The 22,322-nt window shown below is 30.5% G+C and overlaps 1 protein-coding gene across 3 annotated transcripts in view; it reads right to left on the bottom strand.

Annotated features, from left to right (window-relative positions):
* LOC130897179 (uncharacterized) overlaps positions 1 to 22,322 on the bottom strand; it is a 55,691-nt gene that overhangs the window by 3,262 nt on the left and 30,107 nt on the right. For 2 of the 3 annotated variants that reach the window (XM_057805904.1, XM_057805905.1), the window contains one exon: positions 6,336 to 6,521. In XM_057805904.1, the coding sequence (XP_057661887.1) occupies positions 6,336 to 6,521 (186 nt within the window). Of the gene's footprint in view, positions 1 to 6,335; positions 6,522 to 19,746; positions 19,779 to 22,322 lie in introns of those variants that run through there. The other variant, XM_057805906.1, reaches the window with a different exon arrangement.

Here is a 22,322-nt window from a genome sequence, read left to right as displayed (position 1 = left end):
ATTTTATAGTTTCAACACATCAAAAACCACGTTTATACAGTGTGAGCTATTTATATTGGAAAGTTACAAACAGTATTACAATAAAAATACAAACATCGACTACAATTTGCAACCGATTGCTGAGGGTCTTTCGCCAGATTTACTAAAAATCTAATCAAGTTAGTTAGGCTTGCAGTAAAACTTTTAAAAAGAGCCCCTTTACTAAATAGATGTACACGAAGGGTCACAGCGTTGCCATTTTTTGAGTTATGATTAAATTTCAGTCCATTAATTGCCTCATGTGGTATATCATTTTCAACAAGCTACTGGCATTTGATTTCATGAAAAATATGTACAATATATACATAAAACTATTTAATTTGAAGCATCGTACATATAGCAAAGTATATACAAGCTTCCAATTATTTTAATTTCGAAATATTTCAAGTTTTAACTTAAAAAGAAAACAATGAAATTGTTAAACACCGAAAGTTAGTAGAAGAACTTTAGTTCATGGGCTGTATAGTACTATTAAATATGGATATGTCATATTCTTATTAGATAAATTTGAAAGCATCAACATAAAATTATTGAATATTCAGAAGGACAAGAATCTTTTAGTCAGGAATTTATAACCTCAAAAGAACGTTAACGAGAACAACGACTGTATTTGGGATTTATTGAAAGAAAGTCTGTTTGAATATAAATGGAAAACTACTTTTTCTAAACTGTTTTTTCCTTTTTTGTTCTTGAGTAATCGGCAGTGTGACGACACACCTTGAATTCTGAGATAGAATTTTTCACGATCTAAGACTAGGCTACAGTTGATATATGAGATGCAATAGAATATATTATCTATGGTCCCAACACCTTTTTCTGTGTCAGTTCGTTTCGAACCACGAAACAGTGTATATGATAAAGTTCGATAGTATCTACCGAACAGCGCAAATGTGTGCCTGATGAGGCAAATTACTTGATGTTAGTAGATCGAAGCCACGAAAATACTTTTCATCGAAAGATATTTCAGCTTAAACGAGCATCCCTAAAAGTACAGTTTGGAAAATTGTGAATAATTCGATAAGTCTTATAAAAACGTGCATTGATTTGATCTAATTCGCAACTATCTTTATTCAAAGTGAGATTAATTGTTTCCCTGAAAGTTTGTGGTGTACTCTACCTCGTTTGGGGTTTTTATTGTCAGAAGAAGTGTTGGATGTATGTTTTTAGCAGTCAGTACAGATAATGAATCCTACCATAGTTGTTAAAGGAATAAGATACCAGGTTTCAGTAATAATTATCCAGATTTAGTGCCAACATGGTATATATTTCCACGAAAGTTATAATTTTTCATAGGACAAAAGTGCAACGGAAGCAGGTAGAGAAGAAATTCATCTTCCGTCATCTATATATATGATACCGGAAATGTATGTTATCCATCATGTGTACGCACGTCGCTGTTGTTCAAAATGGCTACCGAATCAAGCATCGCGCTTATGAAAGAGCGATTATATAGTACTTTAGCATCATTAAGAACGCTAACAAATGCTAAGAGGACTGCTTGTATTCAAGATTAATGTTATAAAGAGTTAATTGAAGAAGTTTCCACGGTAAAAATAACAGCTATAAAGATTTCTCGTGATTATTGGTTAGGTTAGGTTAGGTTGTTGTTTCAACGAGTGCTTTAATAAAAATTATTATTCTCAACGTGTTCTATTACAGAAAGCATTATTTTTATACATTTCCTAATACGATATTGGAATTATATAGAATTCCTAGGAATTGTGCACGTTTCCTAAGACATTTATATATTGAATAGTGTTTGAAACAATATTTTATACATTTCCTAAATAGCTTCGGATTTATATAAATTTCTTAGGATTTGTATACAATTCCTAGATTTCCTACATTTCCGGTAACATATATAAATGAATTGCTGTTCGTTAGTCTCGCTAAAACTTGATAACAGCTGGACCGATTTGGCTGATTTTGGTCTTGAATTATTTGTGGAAGTACAGAGAAAGTTTAAAACGAGAATAACAATAAAAATGCTCGGAATTAAATATAAACAAACATTTTGTTTTCCTTTAATGTTTAGTCACACATTAAATTTCTGAACGCAATCATAATATTTCACACTTAACTACCAATTAATATGTCGATCGATATCTCAGACAAAGAATGCATCCTTCATCTTTTCGATAGACGATTACCGCTACGTGAAAGAGAATTTTTTTTACTTCGGTGTTCCTTTATGATAGTGACATTTCAAGTTATTTACTATTTTGTGTACTCTGCTAACATGAGAGTATTTTTGCAACAAGATGAAACTGCAAATGTGTTTGCGAAGTAGTTGTTAGACATTGGATATACGTAATATAGTCGCAGTGGACACCTCGACCGGATTCATCACAGTACCCACAGTATTTCTGTCAGATGACAGACACGAAAGAGGAGCTTATTCAGCAAATTTTCCCAGATATAGCGCAACGGTTTAATAACCATAATTGACTGTGTGAAAAAGCAATATTGGCGGCAAAAAATAATGGATCTCAATGCGACCATTCAGAATTTTCTTTCTTTTAAATCAGTCGACATCGTTATGATCCAGGATGACGTAATCAACTATTCACTGGAATTGCCTGGATTATCACCTTACAAGTTGTCATCATCCTGCATCCGTATCAGTTGTCATCATCCTGCGTAACATTCATCAACCTCGATTGTGCAATGGAACTGGCTGTGATAAAGATGATAAATAACGTCATTGATGCAACAATCATTGAGTGAAAATACAAAGGAGAGATTTACTATTCGATTTTAACCGTTTACAATTTCCGGTACGTCTGGCCTTTGCGATGACCATAAATAAATCGCAAGGCTAGTCGTTGGAAGTTTGCGGAATCAACTGTTTCGCGCATCTTGCTTGTAATGTGAGTCACGCATAAATAAATATGGACTTCAGGCTTGCAGTAAAACTTTACTAGATAAATGTATTTCTTCTGCATTTGGTATATTTAATTTAGATAAATTTGATATACAATAAACTTTTCCAATATTCAGAAGAGCAAGAATGTTATCGAGGACAATGCAATTAAATTATGGTGGGTGACTGTATTTGGAGTTTATTGAGAGAAAGTACGTTTGAATATAAAAGAAAACGTACTTTTTGTGATTTATTTGGAAGGTTTTATGTTCAACTATACTGAAATAATATATTTATACATTCGTCTTTTCACTTTGCTTTATTGTTTGCGATTGAATCGGTAGTCAGGCGATTCACCTTTCATTTTATTTTGATGTACTCACTTCAAATGATTTTCAAAATTGAAAGACTCACTGAAAAGATATGTATTTCTTCCAAATACCTTCAGGATTGATTTTACTTAAATACTTTTATTCTCCACTCAATTTACTTAATTTTGTTTACTTGTGTGGACTTATTTGATCGATTTCTGACCTTGTTATTTATAGTCTAATTCCGAAATTGTTTCTCATTAGAAGAATTCCTCCTGGAAACGTGACGTTATCGGTTTTTTTTCACAATGCAGTGTTTTGCTCAGTGTTGGTAAATGTAATCTTGAACGGAAACTAGTGGAAAATGAGCAGGATTCTAACTGAAGCTCTTTTCATCTAATGAAAACGGTTTAAGTCCACTTAAAGCTTTCAGGTTATCTTTGTACGTTTCAACTGCCACTAGGTTATTATTTTGCAAACTACTCATGTTTTATAAACTTGACTTTCAACAGTGGAAATCTTACTAGCAAATTCATGCTAAAAACTGTAAAATACTCAATTATAGCTGTATTTATGCCACTGAAACAGATCTGAAGAGTATCTATCGAGTTCTCTTAATACAATGCAACAAAAAACAACTCTCACTATCGGAAAAACCAAAAACTCAGCATGGGTACATAGGTGAAAATCATTCATTCACATGGTCGCCAGCTGTTTTCTTAGATTGCCTAATTCGCGGGTCGCTTTTAAATTTTGTTTATAATAAATAACAATCAAAACAATACATTTTTTTCTATAAAAGTTAACTAACTTAGCTATAATGTACATAAGAACTCGGTTTACAGGCTTTAGTCATCGTCAGCGCTAAAATGTTGTCTAACTAGATTTTTTTTTACTTTTTCCCTATTTTAGCACTGCAAAGAAAGACTACCAACTAAACCGTTATTTTTTGGGCTTAAATGGTAATATTTCCCTTTCGATTTCCCTGTTTTATTTTTATATGTTAGTGTGAGTTTTACTTAGTTGATTCTAGTCCCAAGTGAATAAGATTAGAAATTGAAGAATTTTCGTTTGAAAACAACTGTTTACTATTCAATTGTCGAAAATATGATCAATTTACATTTTTTTAGGCTTGCTGCATAGTAAATTTTAGAAACGCCCATAGCAGGCTCTATTAATTTATGTATTGTACAAATTGAGTTGGGACGCTTCTCGTTGATGAAAAATCCTAATTTTAGGACATCTGCACGCCGTTTATTTAGAGGAAATAATTTTCAAAATTTCATTTTTATATCGTGTTATCATTTTCTAGATACAAAAGAAAACTTTTACATATTTATTTCTATTTTATAGTCAAATTTTCTATTTCAATGATGTGTTTAGTTATGAATTATTTGGGGTCCTAATTGCGTATGTAACGCTCCGGATTAATGTCTCATTTTCTATATACAGTATGTACAATCATTTTTGATGAAAAATGAATTAGAATAATTTAGATACAAACATTCAAACATACTTTTACTTACGCCGAGAGCGTCAGTGAAAGTACTACTTTACTACTTTCATGTTTCTTTTTCAAATTACACTGCCGAGTAAAAAATTAGAATCACTTCGTAATTTGAAGTTATGTTAGAAATTATAATTTCTTTGGTTTTTTATTCTATCATTGAGAAATAGTGAGAAACGAGTTTGGAGTAGTACAAAGAGACTGATTTGTTAATGCGAAGACCTGATTCTGGACGAGGCAAGAGTGCAACAACTAGAGATTACCGCTTTTTCGTTTCTAGTGCTTCGATAAACCGAACGGAAACGGAAGTTTCCTTCCGAAATGATCTGTAAGAAGTGAGAAATGTGACCATAAGTAAATAGACAGTCAGGAAACGACTTCATGCTGGATTCATGCTCAAACTAGAGCTACTGGACTGTTGCATTCCTGTGAACAATCTGATTGCCAGGTTGAATATTGCACGAGAGTACCTTGCTTGGACAACAGCGATGACCTAGTGTATTCCAATGAACCGCAATTATGTCTTACGAGCTTAGATGTACGTGTAAGAGTATGAGGACGACAAGGCGGGAGATATGCTCAAGCATGTATTGCCGAGCGTCAGAGGTTCTTAAAGACAATGTTATACCATTCATGGTTTTTTTTTGAGAACGACGTAACCTTTATGCATGATAATGCACGGCCTCACACTGCTAGGATAGTTACCGAGTGTCTTGACGAGATTAAAATCACGCAATTTGTTTGGCCAGCTCGCAGTATAGACTTAGATCCCATTGAACATATTTGGTATGAAATGGAGAGACATTTGCCGGCCCCTAGAAATTCTAGAAAGCTTCGGCGACAAAATGTGATCAAAAATCAGATTCAAAGCATTCCTTGTTGTTAAGAGGGTCTTTCTTTCATTTCAAAGAAAATCATAGCGACGTGAAATTATTCATTTCTGTTCTTCCTTCACTTTCAATAAATCTTCAACAATATAAACTTCTTATTTATTTAATCAAACAGTGAGTAAGCTATGTTACCACCGAAAAAAAAAACGACAACCATAAAAATTTCTCAAATAACAGAGTGATCCTAATTTTATGCTCGGCAGTGTATATGAAGAATAAATATGCATGCATAAGTGATTATTCGATTGTTAGGGTTATATCTAAACTAAAAACTACCATTTTGGTGATTATTTCAAAGATTTACTTATTTGTCATTGTAATGAATTCTATGATTTGATGATCCTAGAGCTGATGTGTTTGGTGAGTTTTCTAAGTGATTCCAATTTATTTCTTATTTGAGTTTGGGTAAAACTTTCGAAACGACCGGTAGTATTCTGAAATTGCATTAGTCAAATATAAATGGAAGTTGCAAAAGTGCTTTGAAGTTAGAAGTTATACCTACAGGAGTTGCGTTATTACCAAGATAATCAATCTAACCTAACTTTGAAAGAAATAATAATCATTCATAGATAATGGAAAAAAATATATTAAGAAACATTTTTAAAAGCGTTTCATAGATAAACATAAAAATCATAGAAAACAGTGGAATAATGACGTGGTTAGGTAAACTGATACGAAACACATGAATTTTGTTAGTGTGAAAATATTTTGTAAAATAAACTTACAAGGATTAAATCTTGGATTAAATTAGCTAAACCTCTGTTTGCAATGACGAGTAATCTGGTGACTGGTCCGGGAATTCCTTCACTGTAATGAGCGTCTACGCTTTTATGCTGTGCTTCGCTTTCAGCGCCATCTGGAGCGTTTGCTTTTTCGTCAGATTCTTCGGTGGCTCCTGATCCCGCTACAAGCTAACGAAAACGTAACAAATATTATTAAAAGTGGAAACAGCTATTTTAAAATATAGTGTATGAAATATAAAAAGTGAAGTGCACCGTTACTCTAAAATAGCGTATTAACATTTTTTTTTGACAGTACACATTGTATATATTTTCTGTTTCTCATAATATAGTGAATACAGATACAATCATAAATACATTTAATAGTTACAAAGTTAGAGTCATTTGGAAATGTTTTTGTCAAAGTTTTTATATCTTTAATTGTTTTTAGTTTAAGTCGAAAAAGGTTCAATAGTCTTTAATTGTGTTCATCTTTTATGAACAAAGGTTTTTCTCTCTTAAATTTTCTTTTTTTGTGTAAAATGCAACCACATCGGCAATGCCTGGAACTAAAGCAATCGGAAGGTAGTTGTAGGAGCCGTCTCTTACCCTTTAGAGAATGTGTTGAACCCGAGCAAGTTTCCTGCAATAAAAAAACCTCTTTTATAGAGTGTGCTTAACGGACTTCAGCTGCGCATTTCTTCCATACGATTGGTGGTACTCCAATTCTATTTCTGAGTTGACGAGTTGAATTTGAAGCAAAATCCTTCTTCTCGTTTGCGGTCACTGTAATTGACCCATGTTCTTGAGTCAAAGATGGAATTTTTGACTTACGAAAACCTTGGCTAAACGCTTTTGTTATGGACAGGAAATACCTTGTTCCATTTAGGCAATTGAAAAGATTGTTTTTTTCTTTCTCTCATTCTTCATTGTTTCGTGCGAGTATCTATGGTCTGCTTGAAGGTATTTCTCGAGACAACAAAATTTACACGATTTTCGTGAAGAGCAGCATTTGTTTTTTGTTGATGGCTCTAATTAAATGTTTAGTTTAATTCAAAGAATTTTCTTCTGTCTTTAATCGTGTTTAGCTTGTGGAAGCAAAGGTTTTTATGTCTTCGACTATATTTAGTTTAAAGTAAAAAAGTTTTTTCTGTCTCCCGATTTATGACTTTTAGCAATTTATTTCTAAGGATATCTGGTAAACCTGACGTAGTAAATTAATCGTCCCTTATATAGTTCTTCCAACATCGATTACGCACGGCACTCATACCAAATTAAGGAATGAAATATAATGGTTACTCCCCATATAAAATTAGATAAACATCTGACAAACCTTCAGTTCATGTGGACTCATCATCTCCACTGTTTACTAATGAAAACATCGGATCGTAAACATAAATGCATTTCTATTGCCCGAATCCGTATGTACACAGCTTCTTCGAAATGTTCCTGCGAGAAAGTCTGCGATAAGCATTGGCGTGGCTTGGTGAGATTAATTTAATTTATAAATTTCTTCAAATACTCTGCTTAAACCAAACTCTCTCACTGGTCTATTTACGTTTTATAATTTAATATTCAGTTTTAACAAATTAAGGAGGTATATCTCTCGCAAAAGATATATAGTATTTATAATACATGATAAATTTATAAAATGAGGTATCTACGTCTATGGTAGATGAAACCAAATTGTCGGCAAGTGTTTTTATATAAGTTTTTATAATCTGCAATTGATATTGGAAGAATTGCAATAATTTGTGGTAGATAAATATTCACAGGAACTATATATTATATGATATATCATATTCCAATATATTATATGAAATTAAAAATATATACAAGGTGAGATATGTGATATTCAACATTTATTTGTGTAAACCTAACAGAAATAATAGCAAGTACTGTACTACATAAATGTTAAGTAGAATATATGCATCTTATACATGCCTTAAATATTTATTTACAATTAGTACCATCTACTTAGTATACCTACTACAATATACAATATATCATTACAATTTTTTAAGTTGAAGTTTATACATATTTATATACAGTTTATATTATTTAATTTTTTTTTCATTGCGTTTAAATAATACTAATAATATCACAACTGTTTCTCAAATTTTTATATTAAGTTCAAGACTATAAAATCATGGAATCATAGTTTCCAATAAATAATTTTTTGTGAAAATATACTTAAACACAGTTAAGTAACTGAATTAAAGAGAAAAAAATTGAAGACTTGTAGTAAGTCAAGTTGTGAGCGAAGGGATAGCAAATGCAAACATCAGAAAGGACTAACTTCTATAGTTGTTCACGAAATATGACAAAAAAAGATATAATGATGAAAATTTTTCGTGAAGGTATGAGTGAATAGGTTTATTATTTGTTCAACAACACATTTAACGCATTTGAGGTACAATTTGGAAATACAAATTCAAAGATAGTTGCTAAAACTGTAGAATTCTATATTCTATATGGTGATGTGAAAAAAAAAACGAAAAACATGCCATAAAACGACTATAGATATAAATTTAGCATATAATCGTAATAAAGCGTTAAATATAACATTAGTTTCGAATCTACAACCACATCCAACAGTGGTGAGAGTAGGAGAAATGTGGATAAACGGGGATGGAACAAAAACAAAAGTTGATTCTTGTTATGACACTTGAAATCCCGAACTCCATAGTTTTTTCCCAAACTTATTTCTCAATAATAATAACAATGAGCTACGAAGTTGAAACTTGGATTGTTAACAAAGCAGAGGAAGAGAAAATATTTGAGAAAGTAAAATACTCAGAAGGATACTAGGTGGTGAAAAGGAGTAACTGAGTTTATTTGGGGAAGTAGATCTAAGCAAAATAATAAGATCCAAAAGAATAGAGTTGCTAGGTCACTTATAGAGGATGCCAGATTTTAGAGCAACAAAATCAATTATGAACATAGAACAGGTAAAAAGGAAGAACAAGGAAAAGATGGTGCACAGAGTTGATGAAAGACCTAAGGAAGAGAGAAGAATTCAGGACTGGAGAATATAAGTTAAAAATACGAAAGAGATCACTTCCATGCTATGACCCTAAAATCATCTTCATACATAAGTATTCAAAAGCTGGGAAATATATTAGAGTAAGTACATTTTGGTGTTTAATTTTGCCTCAATCCCACTACGAAAACGCTTCGTTTCTAAGCGTTGTACAATCGATGTATTACTTCATGTAAGTTTTAATTTTAAACAACTAGAATAATAGAACATATTTTTAAAGAATAAACTATTTTAATCTTTTTTTAATATTCCTGGAAAATTTTTATGGTAAAACTACCAGGATGAATGCATTATATAAACAGTGCTATACTAATAGACTTGTTATATAATGATTTAGTCCAGTCTACAAGCTTAAATAGGTGATACACTATTACTTAAATTAGTTTAGTTTCATACCAACTTATGAAAAATTATTTTTTCGTTCATTTCTTTAACATATTACTGAACATTTTAAAGATGACATAATTACAGCAAATCGAATGTCAGATTAAATACGGTTATTTGAAAGTGAGGCCTTGAATTACATCGTAAAAGTATAAAATGGAATACGTGTCGTAAGTCAAGTTTGTAATGAAAAAAATCTCGTGGTTAGATCTTTCATTTCTACGAATGAAATTAACGACTAATACATGTTTTGAATATCGTTATTACAAAGGTTTTTCCATACAAACATCTTTTATTTAATTGCTTGTTCATGTTGATGTGATTTTTTGAGGCTATGTTAGTATTTTTCTTACCTTGAAGATCATTAATATTAAGCATCAACAGAAAAACGAACCTTTTTTTAATCAGATTAATTGTAATTAATTACCACACTACATTTTGAAAAAGTATGAAGTATATATATTAATAGGTTTTTGTTTAAAAGATTTTTTCATATTTCATATGGGTATCAAACACTGTTTCAATAATTCAATTGAGTGGATTTGCAAATTGTTATTTTTGGGCAAAATAACCTACAACAATTGCGTGAAAAATCACTGTTTACGGTGCGATATGTCTCCACGAAAATTAACATCGTCGGAACTAATTTTTTTAGAAAATATGGAGCTGTTTCAATGTTTTACAACAATTATTTGAAGCTTTGGTAATCAATACGACAAAATATGAATTCAATAAAATACAGCCATGGTATATTTCAATCGAGCAGTATTTATTTTTGGAGTTCGAAAGTTTCGAACCGCCAGGTCTATCATCAGCCGATTTTTTCTTATGGGGTTACATGAATTTCGTAAAATTTCATCTACTCTTAGCTTTAGAGGCGTAAGTCAAGAAATTGCTACCGTGTCACGAAACAGTTTGATGAAAGTTATAGAGGACTTCTATGAGACATTAAAGTATACCAGAATGATTTTATATATTTTGAGATGAATGTTTTCAGTTTTTTTAAATATTATATTTAATAATTTTGAATCAAAATTCGCTGATTGAACTGGTCGATGAAATTTAAGCCCACGAAAACTTATACCAACTTTTGAATGTACTATGGCTACCAAACAATAATATATCAATAAAAAAAATTGACACCTCAGGTATTTTTGTGACATTAAGGCATATATTTTTTATAAAAAGTACAAAAATCACTAACAAAGACATCCAGATAATAGTGCAGGATATGTATTTTTGAAGACAAATTACATCCCAAAGCTTTTTATAAAATTATAAGTTTATTTATTACGTTTTTTGTAATTTTTCGCATTTCGAGGGTACTTTTTCAATATCATTCAGCTTTCCATCAAAGTTTGTATCCTTCATTAATCATATTTGTACACCAATAAATATTCCTCTTTAATTTTTATCTGGCTTATTTGGGAAATTTCTCTTCCAGGTATAAGAATTAATCTTTAGACATAGTTTTTATAAAATTTTATATGTAAAGGTGATAAAAATATGTCAACAGGATTCACTAAAAATCATTTTTGATATTCTTCTGCCCTAGAGTAATTGATCCACGCTTGGGGTATACTTTCTTGTGTAGCAAAAGATCAATGATCTTAAAATCTCCACAAAATTTCCAAACAGGATCACTATATTTAATTTTTTCTCGAAAATCCCTTTCATATCAGAATCATTGGCAATCGGCACACAAATTTGTTTCCGTTGTATAGCAGCACTGCTTTCAAGCTAGTTTTTGAGGAATGAATGAACAATCGCCAGTGAGTGAGATTATATCCGAAATTCAATAAAATCATCACTATAGGTATGTTATTACCATAGACTAAATCATCTGCTTTAGAAAAGTAAGGATTCATTTCATTGTCACGATGTTGGGAATAAGAAATTTTCGTACAAACAGAAAGTAAATTCCTGTCGTTTAATCTAGACTCCAAAAGCTCAGCTTGTTTTTTAGACAAAGTCATATCACTTTGTATCAATAAATGTAGTTGTTTTGAAGTTGACGGTTCATAACTTTGATTACTCTCTTGAGATACCTTATCGAGTTGACTAAGACCAAATTTCGGACTAGAAACAGAATCGTGACTTGCAGCTTGAGTTGAATGTAGAATTGGTCTGTTGGCCGATGACAAGTTTGGGTACTGGACAGTGTATTTGAACTTTTGTTTGAATAAAACAAATATAATAATCACTTACATGACCTTTTGGTTCCGTCCAAATCATCGGTATCCCAAAAAACTAAATTTTTACATTCTTGTTCAGCCCAATCTAATAGAAGTCTCACACACGTTTCACAACATATATGTGAAACCCAGGATTTATCTTGGTGGCGGACGGGAAACCGAAAATTGTCTAAATAGCGCTTTGCAATTAATGGCTTAAATTTTCGACGATGAGATGTAAAAGTTAATTCTCAACACACATATTTACAATGTAAAAAACGTAACTTAGTTAAATGTGATCGTTATACAGTCGCCTAAATTAAGTTATTCAAACAAAAACACATAAATGAGGTCAGCGAAGAATATGTAGCTGTCACAAAAGAACTGGACGTGACACTGAATGGAATAATAATTTTTTTGATGAGGGTACATCAAAACAAATAAAAATTATCATAAAGTTTGTGTGAGGAAGATAGTGTTTACCAGTGTATCGTTTTCATAATTGGGAGAAAATAATACTTTGTATATATGAATGTTGTCTAAAATGATACGGAACTAAGAAAGGGACAAGACATTTTTTCCATAATCATTCTTATTTCTCAATATAGTCTATACACTCAATCCAGTCATGCTTTAACCTTTCTAAACGTCTTTCTCTTCGAACTAGGCGTTTAAGTTTGCGATAATTTCCTCGTCTGATGAAAATTTCTCTCTAGCAAGTGAAATTTTGAAATTAGGAAAGAGGAGATTGTAGATCTTGCGAATATTGTGGGAGGTAGATCAGATCTAGGTGAAATTCGTCAAGTTTAGCCACGGTAATCACAAAAGTGTGAGAAGCACTTTATTTTCCATCAAATGCAGTCACTTTTTCGCAATTTCTTCCTTTCTTTACCTTTTAAGTTGAACTTTTCTGTTATCGTTCACCTTTTTGAAAGTATACAATCCCATGAATATCTCACAAAACCCTGACCATCACTTTTACGACCTATGGAACTGTCTTTCGAAACATATTTGTCTTTTAACCATTATTTCGTTTAAGGACTGCACTGCTGGATCCAGGTTTTATTTAAATTGTGAATAATCGACGCTAAACATCCAACTCATTTTGCTTAATGTGTATTTAACCAAAGTTAACAAACGCGGTACCCAACATGTTTATTTTGCAGTCAGTATATGGCTAATACATTTTTTGATAAGCTGATAGCCTCTTCCAGCTCTCTTACTTTATATATAATAAAAAAAGAGGATAGTACCTCAGGTACAATTGGAAGTTGTAGTAAAAAGAACTGCCCAATCAAATTTGTCATAAAAATATTCAGTTTCTGATTTACAGATCGACATTTCTCAATTTCTTTGTCCACAAAATTTTTCTATTTACACAGTATTGTCTTTGATTTTTCTTCTTCGTGTCTTCATACTGTCTTTTGCTTCAATCTTTACCAGCTTGTAACATTTTATGTTAGCTTCTTTTGTTTACATTTGACCTTCAAACACTCTTTACTTTCTATGTATTTTTTTTATGTTGCTTTATCATAATTTCTTCTAGATGTTTCCATTCGATATTCACCCTGGAATTCTGTGATTTTTCTGAGGTTGTACTTAATTATTCTATACTTTGTTTTTCTATAAGTAATTTTCTTAAAGCCTTCTTTTTAGTCGCTACTTTTACTCCTTTCTTTGTTTAATATTTTGTATTACTTTCACGAAAGCTTAAAAAGATTTTCTATTAACATCCGCTCCTCTGTAGGTTCTTTATGTTATTTAGTCTGCGAATAAAGAGAAGGAGATTGAGAGTCGGGATCATGTAAACCTTTGATTTTTTCTCTTACACGCTGGCAGTTATCCGACTAGCTTCGTACCTCTATATTTAACATATTTATGGATTAAATAATGACACTCAAATAGACTTTCGTTATTTCAAATATATAGGTATTTTAGTAAGTGTATTGAGATTAATTTTAATATAATATTCCACAACGAAATAAAAGGAAATATAACATAGACTTTTATTCCGCTAGATGCATCAATTTTTTTGAGTTTTATCCTGAAGGGCCAGACATCACAATTTTTCAATGTTTCAATACATTTCTATGGAAAAACGAATACTCAAGTTATTAATAATTTAATAAATTATTAATAAATTTTTCTGAATTTATAAACTGTTTGCCTTTTAAATTTGTTCAGGAAATTGCACTACGATACATCGTTATAATTTCAGCAGAATACAGATAAGGATTGATGATAGAGGCAGTTTTTTAATGTGGAATAACATAAAAGTAACAAGGAAATGTACAAAAAGATTTACTGTAAATTGGATGGTGAACTTTGTAGAATTCTTCAATAATAAATTTTAGCCGGATACCACTGGGATGAATCACTCAAACAAAGAAATATTTCCTGTTAAAGGTAATGGTTATTTATTTTGAAAGAGAAGTTATAATTCCATTAACAGTCAGTGAAAAACTCTAACAGTACTACTTTTTAACAAATGATACAACTTGTATATTATCATTAAAAATTACACTTTTATTCTATTTAGTAAAGAAAATAGTTTGTTTTTTAAAGTATTATATTCAGAACAAGAAGATTTCGATCACACTTATATTGCAAATTAGAAAATTATATTTAGAATTAAAAATTTTCCCTGCATAGGGGCATAATAGTTATAAATTATGAAACTTTCACCATTAAAAATGTCAAACTTTATGATGGCAATATCAGATTTGACATATTCACATCAGTGTTGCCATATCTCAAAACTTGACTAGCATCCTTCGAATAAGAACGAAAAACCCCACAACAAGTAATTCAGAAGTGTTAAATCTTGCGATTCGTGAGGCTAAGATAATGATTGATAAGAATGATGATTTATTGTGAGGAAGTTAATCAATAATATTTGCAGTCAATGCATTAATTGGATTAATTTCATATTCGGAAAGTATTGTGGTTTATTTACCGAAGATAAACTCTTAAAAATCGAACCAACAACTTTCATGACAGCATCAAAGGGCGAAAAATGTTGTTTAAAGCTGAATCAAATCAGATTTTTAGTAATCGTTCAACAGCTCTTTCCATGCTATCCATTCAAAAGAAGTTAATATCTGAATTTTTAATGGAAAGCTCATTTAATTGTTTCAAATCATTTACAGACAAACATTTATATAGTGTTGGTGACACAGAAGAAGTCAAAATTTCAAAATCATATCATTTGTAAGAGAATTTTCGCTGATAGTACACAAAGTTCTTGCGACGGTTTCGAGATGATAACGATTACCTTAATGAAATGAGGTGGAGGTGACTATGGAAACTTTCGAAAGACTTAAGTTTTCTCTAGAACAGTATTCCAGAGAATAGAAAGAATTTATATGAGAAAGAAATTACCTAAGGACTAAAAAAGAAATAAGAAACCAAAGAAGAAATATATTTAGCTGAAATATGGATCGATGAATGGCTTACACCAAATAAATTTTGGCCAGATGAAACTATTACAAGTCGAAACAAGCTTTTTCAAATACTTTATCTAATGGTTCATATCCACCTCACGAAATGGTGAGGAAATAGATACTAGTACAAATCGGTAGTTCAAACGGTTTTGTTGAAGGTGGTTCGAATCTACCTGCTCCGGCAACTACCATGACGGCATGAATACTGATATCGTTCGAAAAAATTATAGCTTTCTTCCTCAGAACTGTATAACAGTAATGTATAATACAATTTATCTCTATCTCTGTTAGAACAATTCCCCACAACCAAGTGGTTAAGAAAATATTTACATAATTGGTTCATTTTGAAGAATATTAAGTTCGATCTAGGTTCTGTGGGAAAATTGATGGAATTGGAGAAAATCGTGGAATCCCTGTTACTAGATCACCACTATATTGCAAACCAAACCCAATTAAACTGATACGGGCATAGACACAGGTAGAGGTAAACAATTGTTTTTGGAGGCTGTGAATATGAAAACATACGATCAAAGAAGAAGAGATAATTTAGTAACTGGACAACATTAGTTGCGAAAATTCATATCCTTACTTGGATTTGTAATCTACTTATACGGGTGAATTTCCATATTATAATCATTATTTATGAAATTAAGGTTGTTTAAAAGTCAAAGTTCTAACCCTGGTATATTCATTATATTTATACAAATTTTATTGTATACAAAAATACTCGAGGTATGATTTAAAAAAAATTTTAACTGTCCGTTAAAAGACGTGATACGCCTATGGATTAGGAAGCTGCATCACTTTACTACTCGCTCATTTATAAAAATAGACTATAATTTATAAGACATAGCATCGTCTTAAGTATACTTCGATTTAGTTAACAATCTATCAACATTTGCGTTAATAAGTGTTTAATCTGTTTAATTAGTTTAGAAAATTTTAGAAAATTGTTCTTGCATGGTGAGCTTTCCAACAATATATCATTTCAACACGGAAAATGATGATTTAAAAGGAACTTTGGTGAAGAAAATTCGTTGATTATGATTAAAAGAATTTTTTCTCCTTTTAATAAGTTTAAAGAAAACATATTCAACCCTAAAGTCGAGTTCCATGATACTTATGAGGTTATAAATTAACTATAGAGCATTCCTTTATTTATGATTTTCACATAATCGTGTATTATAAGATTGGAGCGCCCTGTATATAACTAGTATTTCAATATTTTCATTTCACTTACCTTAAAAGTTTGAATAATAGATTACGAAATGTCCTACCACAGTTTTTTTTTGTTTTCTATGTGAATGTAACGTAAAAATGTGTTAGAATGAGAGCCGGTGCCTGCAAGATTAATATGAAGGCTAAACATTTTTTTTAAATTCTTGTTTGAGGCAATCTAATAGTTTTATTATAGTTCTAGACTAAAAAAATCATTTTCTTTAAATATATGTGATAGATGAATATAATTATAATGAATATTCGCATAATTTACTTTACAACAATTTCGAAGTTTCGGAATTCTTTCGGAGGCTTTTTATATGCAGTATAACAATAGAGTCAACCTCTTAGGTTATTTCATCTTTATATTCAATCAAAAGTGTGTATAATAATTGTCCAGTCAATGACAATTTTCTCTTGTAATTATCCCATACCTCATCGATTTCTATGATAATTTGGATTCAGGTTTTACTTAACCTCTATTTCAAAATCTACCCTGTGCCGAAGGTTGCTTTTTTTTACTTATTTTTAGTTAAAAATAAGTACGTAAATCGATGAATTTGCTCATTCTAAGCGGCTTTTGTTATATGAAGCTTTTTCTGAAAGTCAATACGTTTCGAGTTATTCGCAATTGAAATTGTTAATTTTTAGACAAAAAACACGTTATCGCACGGTTTTTCGCGAATCAATAAATTTCTATAGAGCAAGATTGAAGCTTATAGAAGAATAAAAAAAATGTATTCATGATATATGCAGACCTAATTTTTTACAGAAGCTTTGATTCTTATTTTTTCTTGAAAATCTCACCCTATTTGAAACAAATCGCTGCCACTTTACAATTCACTTATGTCCTTATAATGTATTTGAACAGCTTAGAGTATATATTTTTTTAACAAAATTGAGCTAGAAGTGAAAAAATTCCTAATTCCGAATTCCGATTTCCTAAATTTAGAGAAAAATCGCATTTCCTTGAAAATAACTCAAAAATTATTAGTGATACGTGAAAATTTGTAGACTAAGAAACTGTAGGCTTTTTCTTGCTAAAAATTTTTGGTATTAATTTTTTTTTGTAGGGTAGAAATTGAGTGAGATATAGCCGTTCAAAGTTTACATACGTTCGCGAAGCTCTTTTAGCATGAAACTTTTTGAAAATAAGATCTTAGAGAAAATTGAAGTTGGATGAGCTTAGAGGTTTAAAAAAACCTACAAAGAGCGTTGTTTGAGGACTTGCTTGCTTAAAACCAAAGTGAATTATGGGTAAAAAATGCATATTAGTATATTGATGAATACATATGGTGGTTATTTCTATATTGTGAATTGGTTTTCAGGAATCAAAACTGTTGAATAGATAAGAAATTTTTTATCGACTTTGCAGTATTTGCAGATAATTGCACGCTCAAAACTAGTACTTTATTAATTCTTTCAAATGGGAGTAGTTTTCACCTTTGATAAAAAAAATTACCCCCGGCACAAGCTCAAATTTAAAGAAGAGGGTGAATAGAAACCCCATGCAAATCGATACAGTCTAATAAGTTAATTAGCTACTTAAGAACATGGTAGTTATTATTTTTCAATGATATCTGTCATAAGGGGTGATTGTTAAGGGCGGAAAATGGTTATTAAATCTTTAAATTATATTAAAAATTGTCAATTGACATTCATTTAGATATGATTTTAGTTGATTACATGCCCCAATTTAAAATTTGAAAAATTGTTTCGAATAGGGGTGATTTGAAACCTAAATCCAAATTTTCACACAAATCTGGTCATCGACTGGAGAATGAGTAACATGTATAAGTGCCAGACTATGTTTTAACTTTATTAACTAAGTCACATTCCTCTGAAGCTTGTATTTATTATATTTTGTCTGTTTGTCAGGCACTGGCTTCCAATATTATATAAAATTAGCACAAAATAACTGTTTTTAGAGCATACAGTTCAATTGTTAGTTTTATGAGTAGTGGCTCTACAGATTAATAAAGATGTTAAGGTATACACAGATATTTAATACTTTCTACAGAAATGCAGATCAAACAGTCTTAAAATTTTGATATTACAACTTTTAGTCTAGAATTAATCTAGAATTAATTGGAGACTGATAGACGTGTCAACTACGGATAAAAGTGTTCAAGAACAAATTCAATATGAATAGGGGAGAGATGAGCTGTTAAATTTGAAAGGGATCGTACCATGAAAGACATTCGAAAAGTTCATCAATGTCTTGACACTATCTTCTTGAATCAGGAAGTTAATGAGTGATAAAACACAGTATTGGGGTAACGAAATCTTGATGATTGTGATATTTTGGATCAACTGGACGTAGAAATGAGCAAAAGGAAACAGTTGAAGAAACCACATTCACCTTATTCGCCTCGCCTATCTCCATCTGGATTTTGGCTGTTCTCCAATCTCAAAAACTTCAATCATGGAAATCAATTTACATAGAACGAAGATGTTATATCCTCTGGACAAGCGTGTATGGATAATTTTTCAGATATTTTTTTTTTGAAAAATGAATTGAATACAAAATATATTTCGATCCATAAAAAAGTAATTTAGTTTGAAGAAAACAGAAAAAATGATAAGGTTATCGTTTAGAATAAATGTTATATTTACATAATTTATTTTGAATAGGATATTTACACTGTATAATTAGAAAAAGAAGTATCATGAATCATTCATATTTCGTAGTTTATACTCTATAAAAAAACATTTTAATTATTAACAACCAAAATTATTCAAATAGGTTTAAATAATGAAATCGATACTCAAAATATATTTACAATTATGGAAATAGAAACAAACGGAACTGAATAATTTTCATCACTACAAGGATTTGATACTTTTTTTACTAACTATAAACAATAACATTTTCATGTAGCTTTGGTTTGAAATTTCTCGTTTCATTATAAAAAGTTATTTTTTTTCACTTAATATAAGTTGCATCAATTTGTACCAATTTCAACAGACTTGAGAGACAATGTACTAAATAAAATGTTAAATAGAAAATGCTTGAAACTATTTGAAAGTTTACAAAATGGTCGCAAGGTTGTTTAATGATTTTCAAATTTTAATTTCTATATTATGTGTACAACTATCCTCTAGTTTTAACCAATTCAATTAAGTCTTCTCCTTCTTGTATTTCCAGGATCCTTATATAGAATCTACAAGGCGATTATCCTTGTGCCTATCACCGAAAACGTTATAATTTACTAATATTTTTATCATTATAACAAGATCTTCTTTTATAATTTTTCAAAATTCATGCGCACAGATCAAAGGAAGCTTGTAGCAAGTCTTTCCTGAGCATTAGTTCTAATCTCATTGTTTTGAAAAATTCATTATTGATTAGTTAATCAGTATGTTAATTTTAAAAATGCTTCTCATACTTTTTCTTATTTCTCTAATCGTCTTTTTCCCATAAGAATTATTTTCGGTGTACTTTTCATTTTAGATTAGTAGATTTCATTTACTGTCCAAATATTTTTACTATACGAGTAACAACCGCCAAAAAAACTCAAAGAGCTACAATTTCAATATGATTCAAACTAACATTGATGTTTTCGAGTATTTAATAATAGGATGTACATTGGGAATAAATAATGTTTATAATCACAATTTTTCTTCCTAACAGAGCTATTATTTCCATACTCATTAATCTTTTACTGAGAAATTAAATTATGTTCAAATTTTGATGCTGCTAAAGCTGCTCCTTTTTTTTAGGAAAAACTGGAAAACTTTTTCGTATTTTACTACATCTTTTTTATCCACAGTCGAAATTCGACGAGAGTATATGGAAAAAATTCATATTTTTCATATATTGGGGATATAATTTGAATTAACCTTAAACTTCCTGAGGGAAAAGTGACATTACGTGGAAATTAAGTAAATTATAAAAAACTACCCTTACAAGATATAAATATTCATTTTTTTATAAGTATAGGGTGAATGTCAGATGATTTCCAATGTAAGATTGTTTCAATTTTGATGAGTTGTGTTCAAAAAGGTCGCTTCAAATGACCTTAGTTCATATGGGAGGAATCGATTAGATCAACCAATGTTATAGGTCCAATAAAAGAGGTGGCCTTATTTTTTGTGAGCCATTTCAAGAATGGGTATTGCATAGACGGTTAGGTTATAATATAGACCAATTCCAAAAAAAAAAAATTCCAGAATTATGATCATGAACCACACCTAGGTGATACAGGAAAGATGATTGCTTGCTGTGGATTGGTTAGGTTAGATCATTGAATTGTGAGGAGGAAATCTGAATACTCGTAAAAAGTGTGTATCGTGTAAAAATCTAATAATTTACTAATGTAAGAAATGCAATGTATCACTTCAACCAAATGTTTTTTTGGTTAGCACCAATTATAAAATATACATTTTCGACGTTTGTAGGACTGTTTATACATAAAAATATATATTATTAGTAAAAAACTATTCGATTTCATAATTCTAATTCACATTCTATATTATTTGATAGAAATTACTCTTTAAGTAATGATAAGCAACTTTAGTTGCTTGGGCGTAAGTTCATTGATGATGATTTATTTGTTCAATACTATTTTGAAACAACTGGCAATTGATGGGTTGAGCTCAAAACAAATCACTGCATTACATACAATACCTTGATTCAACATTTTAAAAAAACCCGTTGAAATATTTCAAATTTATTGACAATTATTTCCGAAGACGGTAACCACTTTCTCTCTAGAAGAATACCCCAAAATATTGTCAATCTAATGTATGTATGTTGATACCCAAAACGCCCAAATGACGTTGTATCTAGAGTCTCTGGAGAAAACTTTGAAGAAAAATTACAAAAAAAAAAAGAAATTGTAAGCTCTTTGAGTAATCTTTGAAGCTTTCGAACTCTGTTTGAAATTATGAACATCCACAAGAAATCTATAGAAGGTATAATGTTGTAATTCCAAATAAACTTTTTGAGACTTCCAAAATGCTTACAGATTTTTGAAATTTCGATTTGCTACGAAGCGACATTTTCGTAGTCTGAATCTCGTAAATGGGTGATCGGTTTAAAACCAAATTTTCATGGTAGGTTCTCTAGACGGCCAAACATTAACAACTAAAAATTTATACCGTTACGATTGAAGAAATGGATTTTATTTGTTTTAGAATATTCTTAGGAGTTTTTGTTTAGAATAGTACAATTTTCTTTCTGAACGGGGATCTATCATGCTTGGAATTCGATTTATAATATCTTCTGAAACTCAAAAATGTTTTCCAGCTCTTTCTCTTGGACATTTTAGCTTTTATGACAATTACTTTCAGGAATAAAAAAAGTGTTTATTAAATTGATTATTTTATTAATCAGCAAGATTTCATATATAGTTTTTACAGTTTTTACCTCAGATTTCCATCAAGACGCTCAGATTTATTTAAATTTTCAAAATTTAACAACAATTAACATTCCCTATTAAAAGGGTGGTGATTTTTTTGTTAAAACTAACTGTACAAATCGATTGAAAAAAAAACATTCTAAACACAAATTATGTATGTATTTTTATGAAAAGTGACATTTTTTGACTTATTCGTGATGGAAAATTGGAAATTTTGTAAGTAAAAAACATATTTTTAATGGATTTTTCATAAATAACTCAAAATTGAGATTTTATCGAAAAAACTGTGAGAAGGCTGAATGTAGCTTTTACAAAAATGAAAAGAATGTTTTTTTTGGCTATAGAGCTAATACAAACCAAGTTATGAG

This window comes from Diorhabda carinulata, chromosome 8 (genome assembly GCF_026250575.1).
Source record: "Diorhabda carinulata isolate Delta chromosome 8, icDioCari1.1, whole genome shotgun sequence".
In the NCBI taxonomy this organism is placed as follows: Eukaryota; Metazoa; Arthropoda; class Insecta; order Coleoptera; family Chrysomelidae; genus Diorhabda; species Diorhabda carinulata.
The sequence above is the reverse complement of the archived record's forward strand: the minus strand, read 5'-3'. Positions and strand labels throughout refer to the sequence as shown.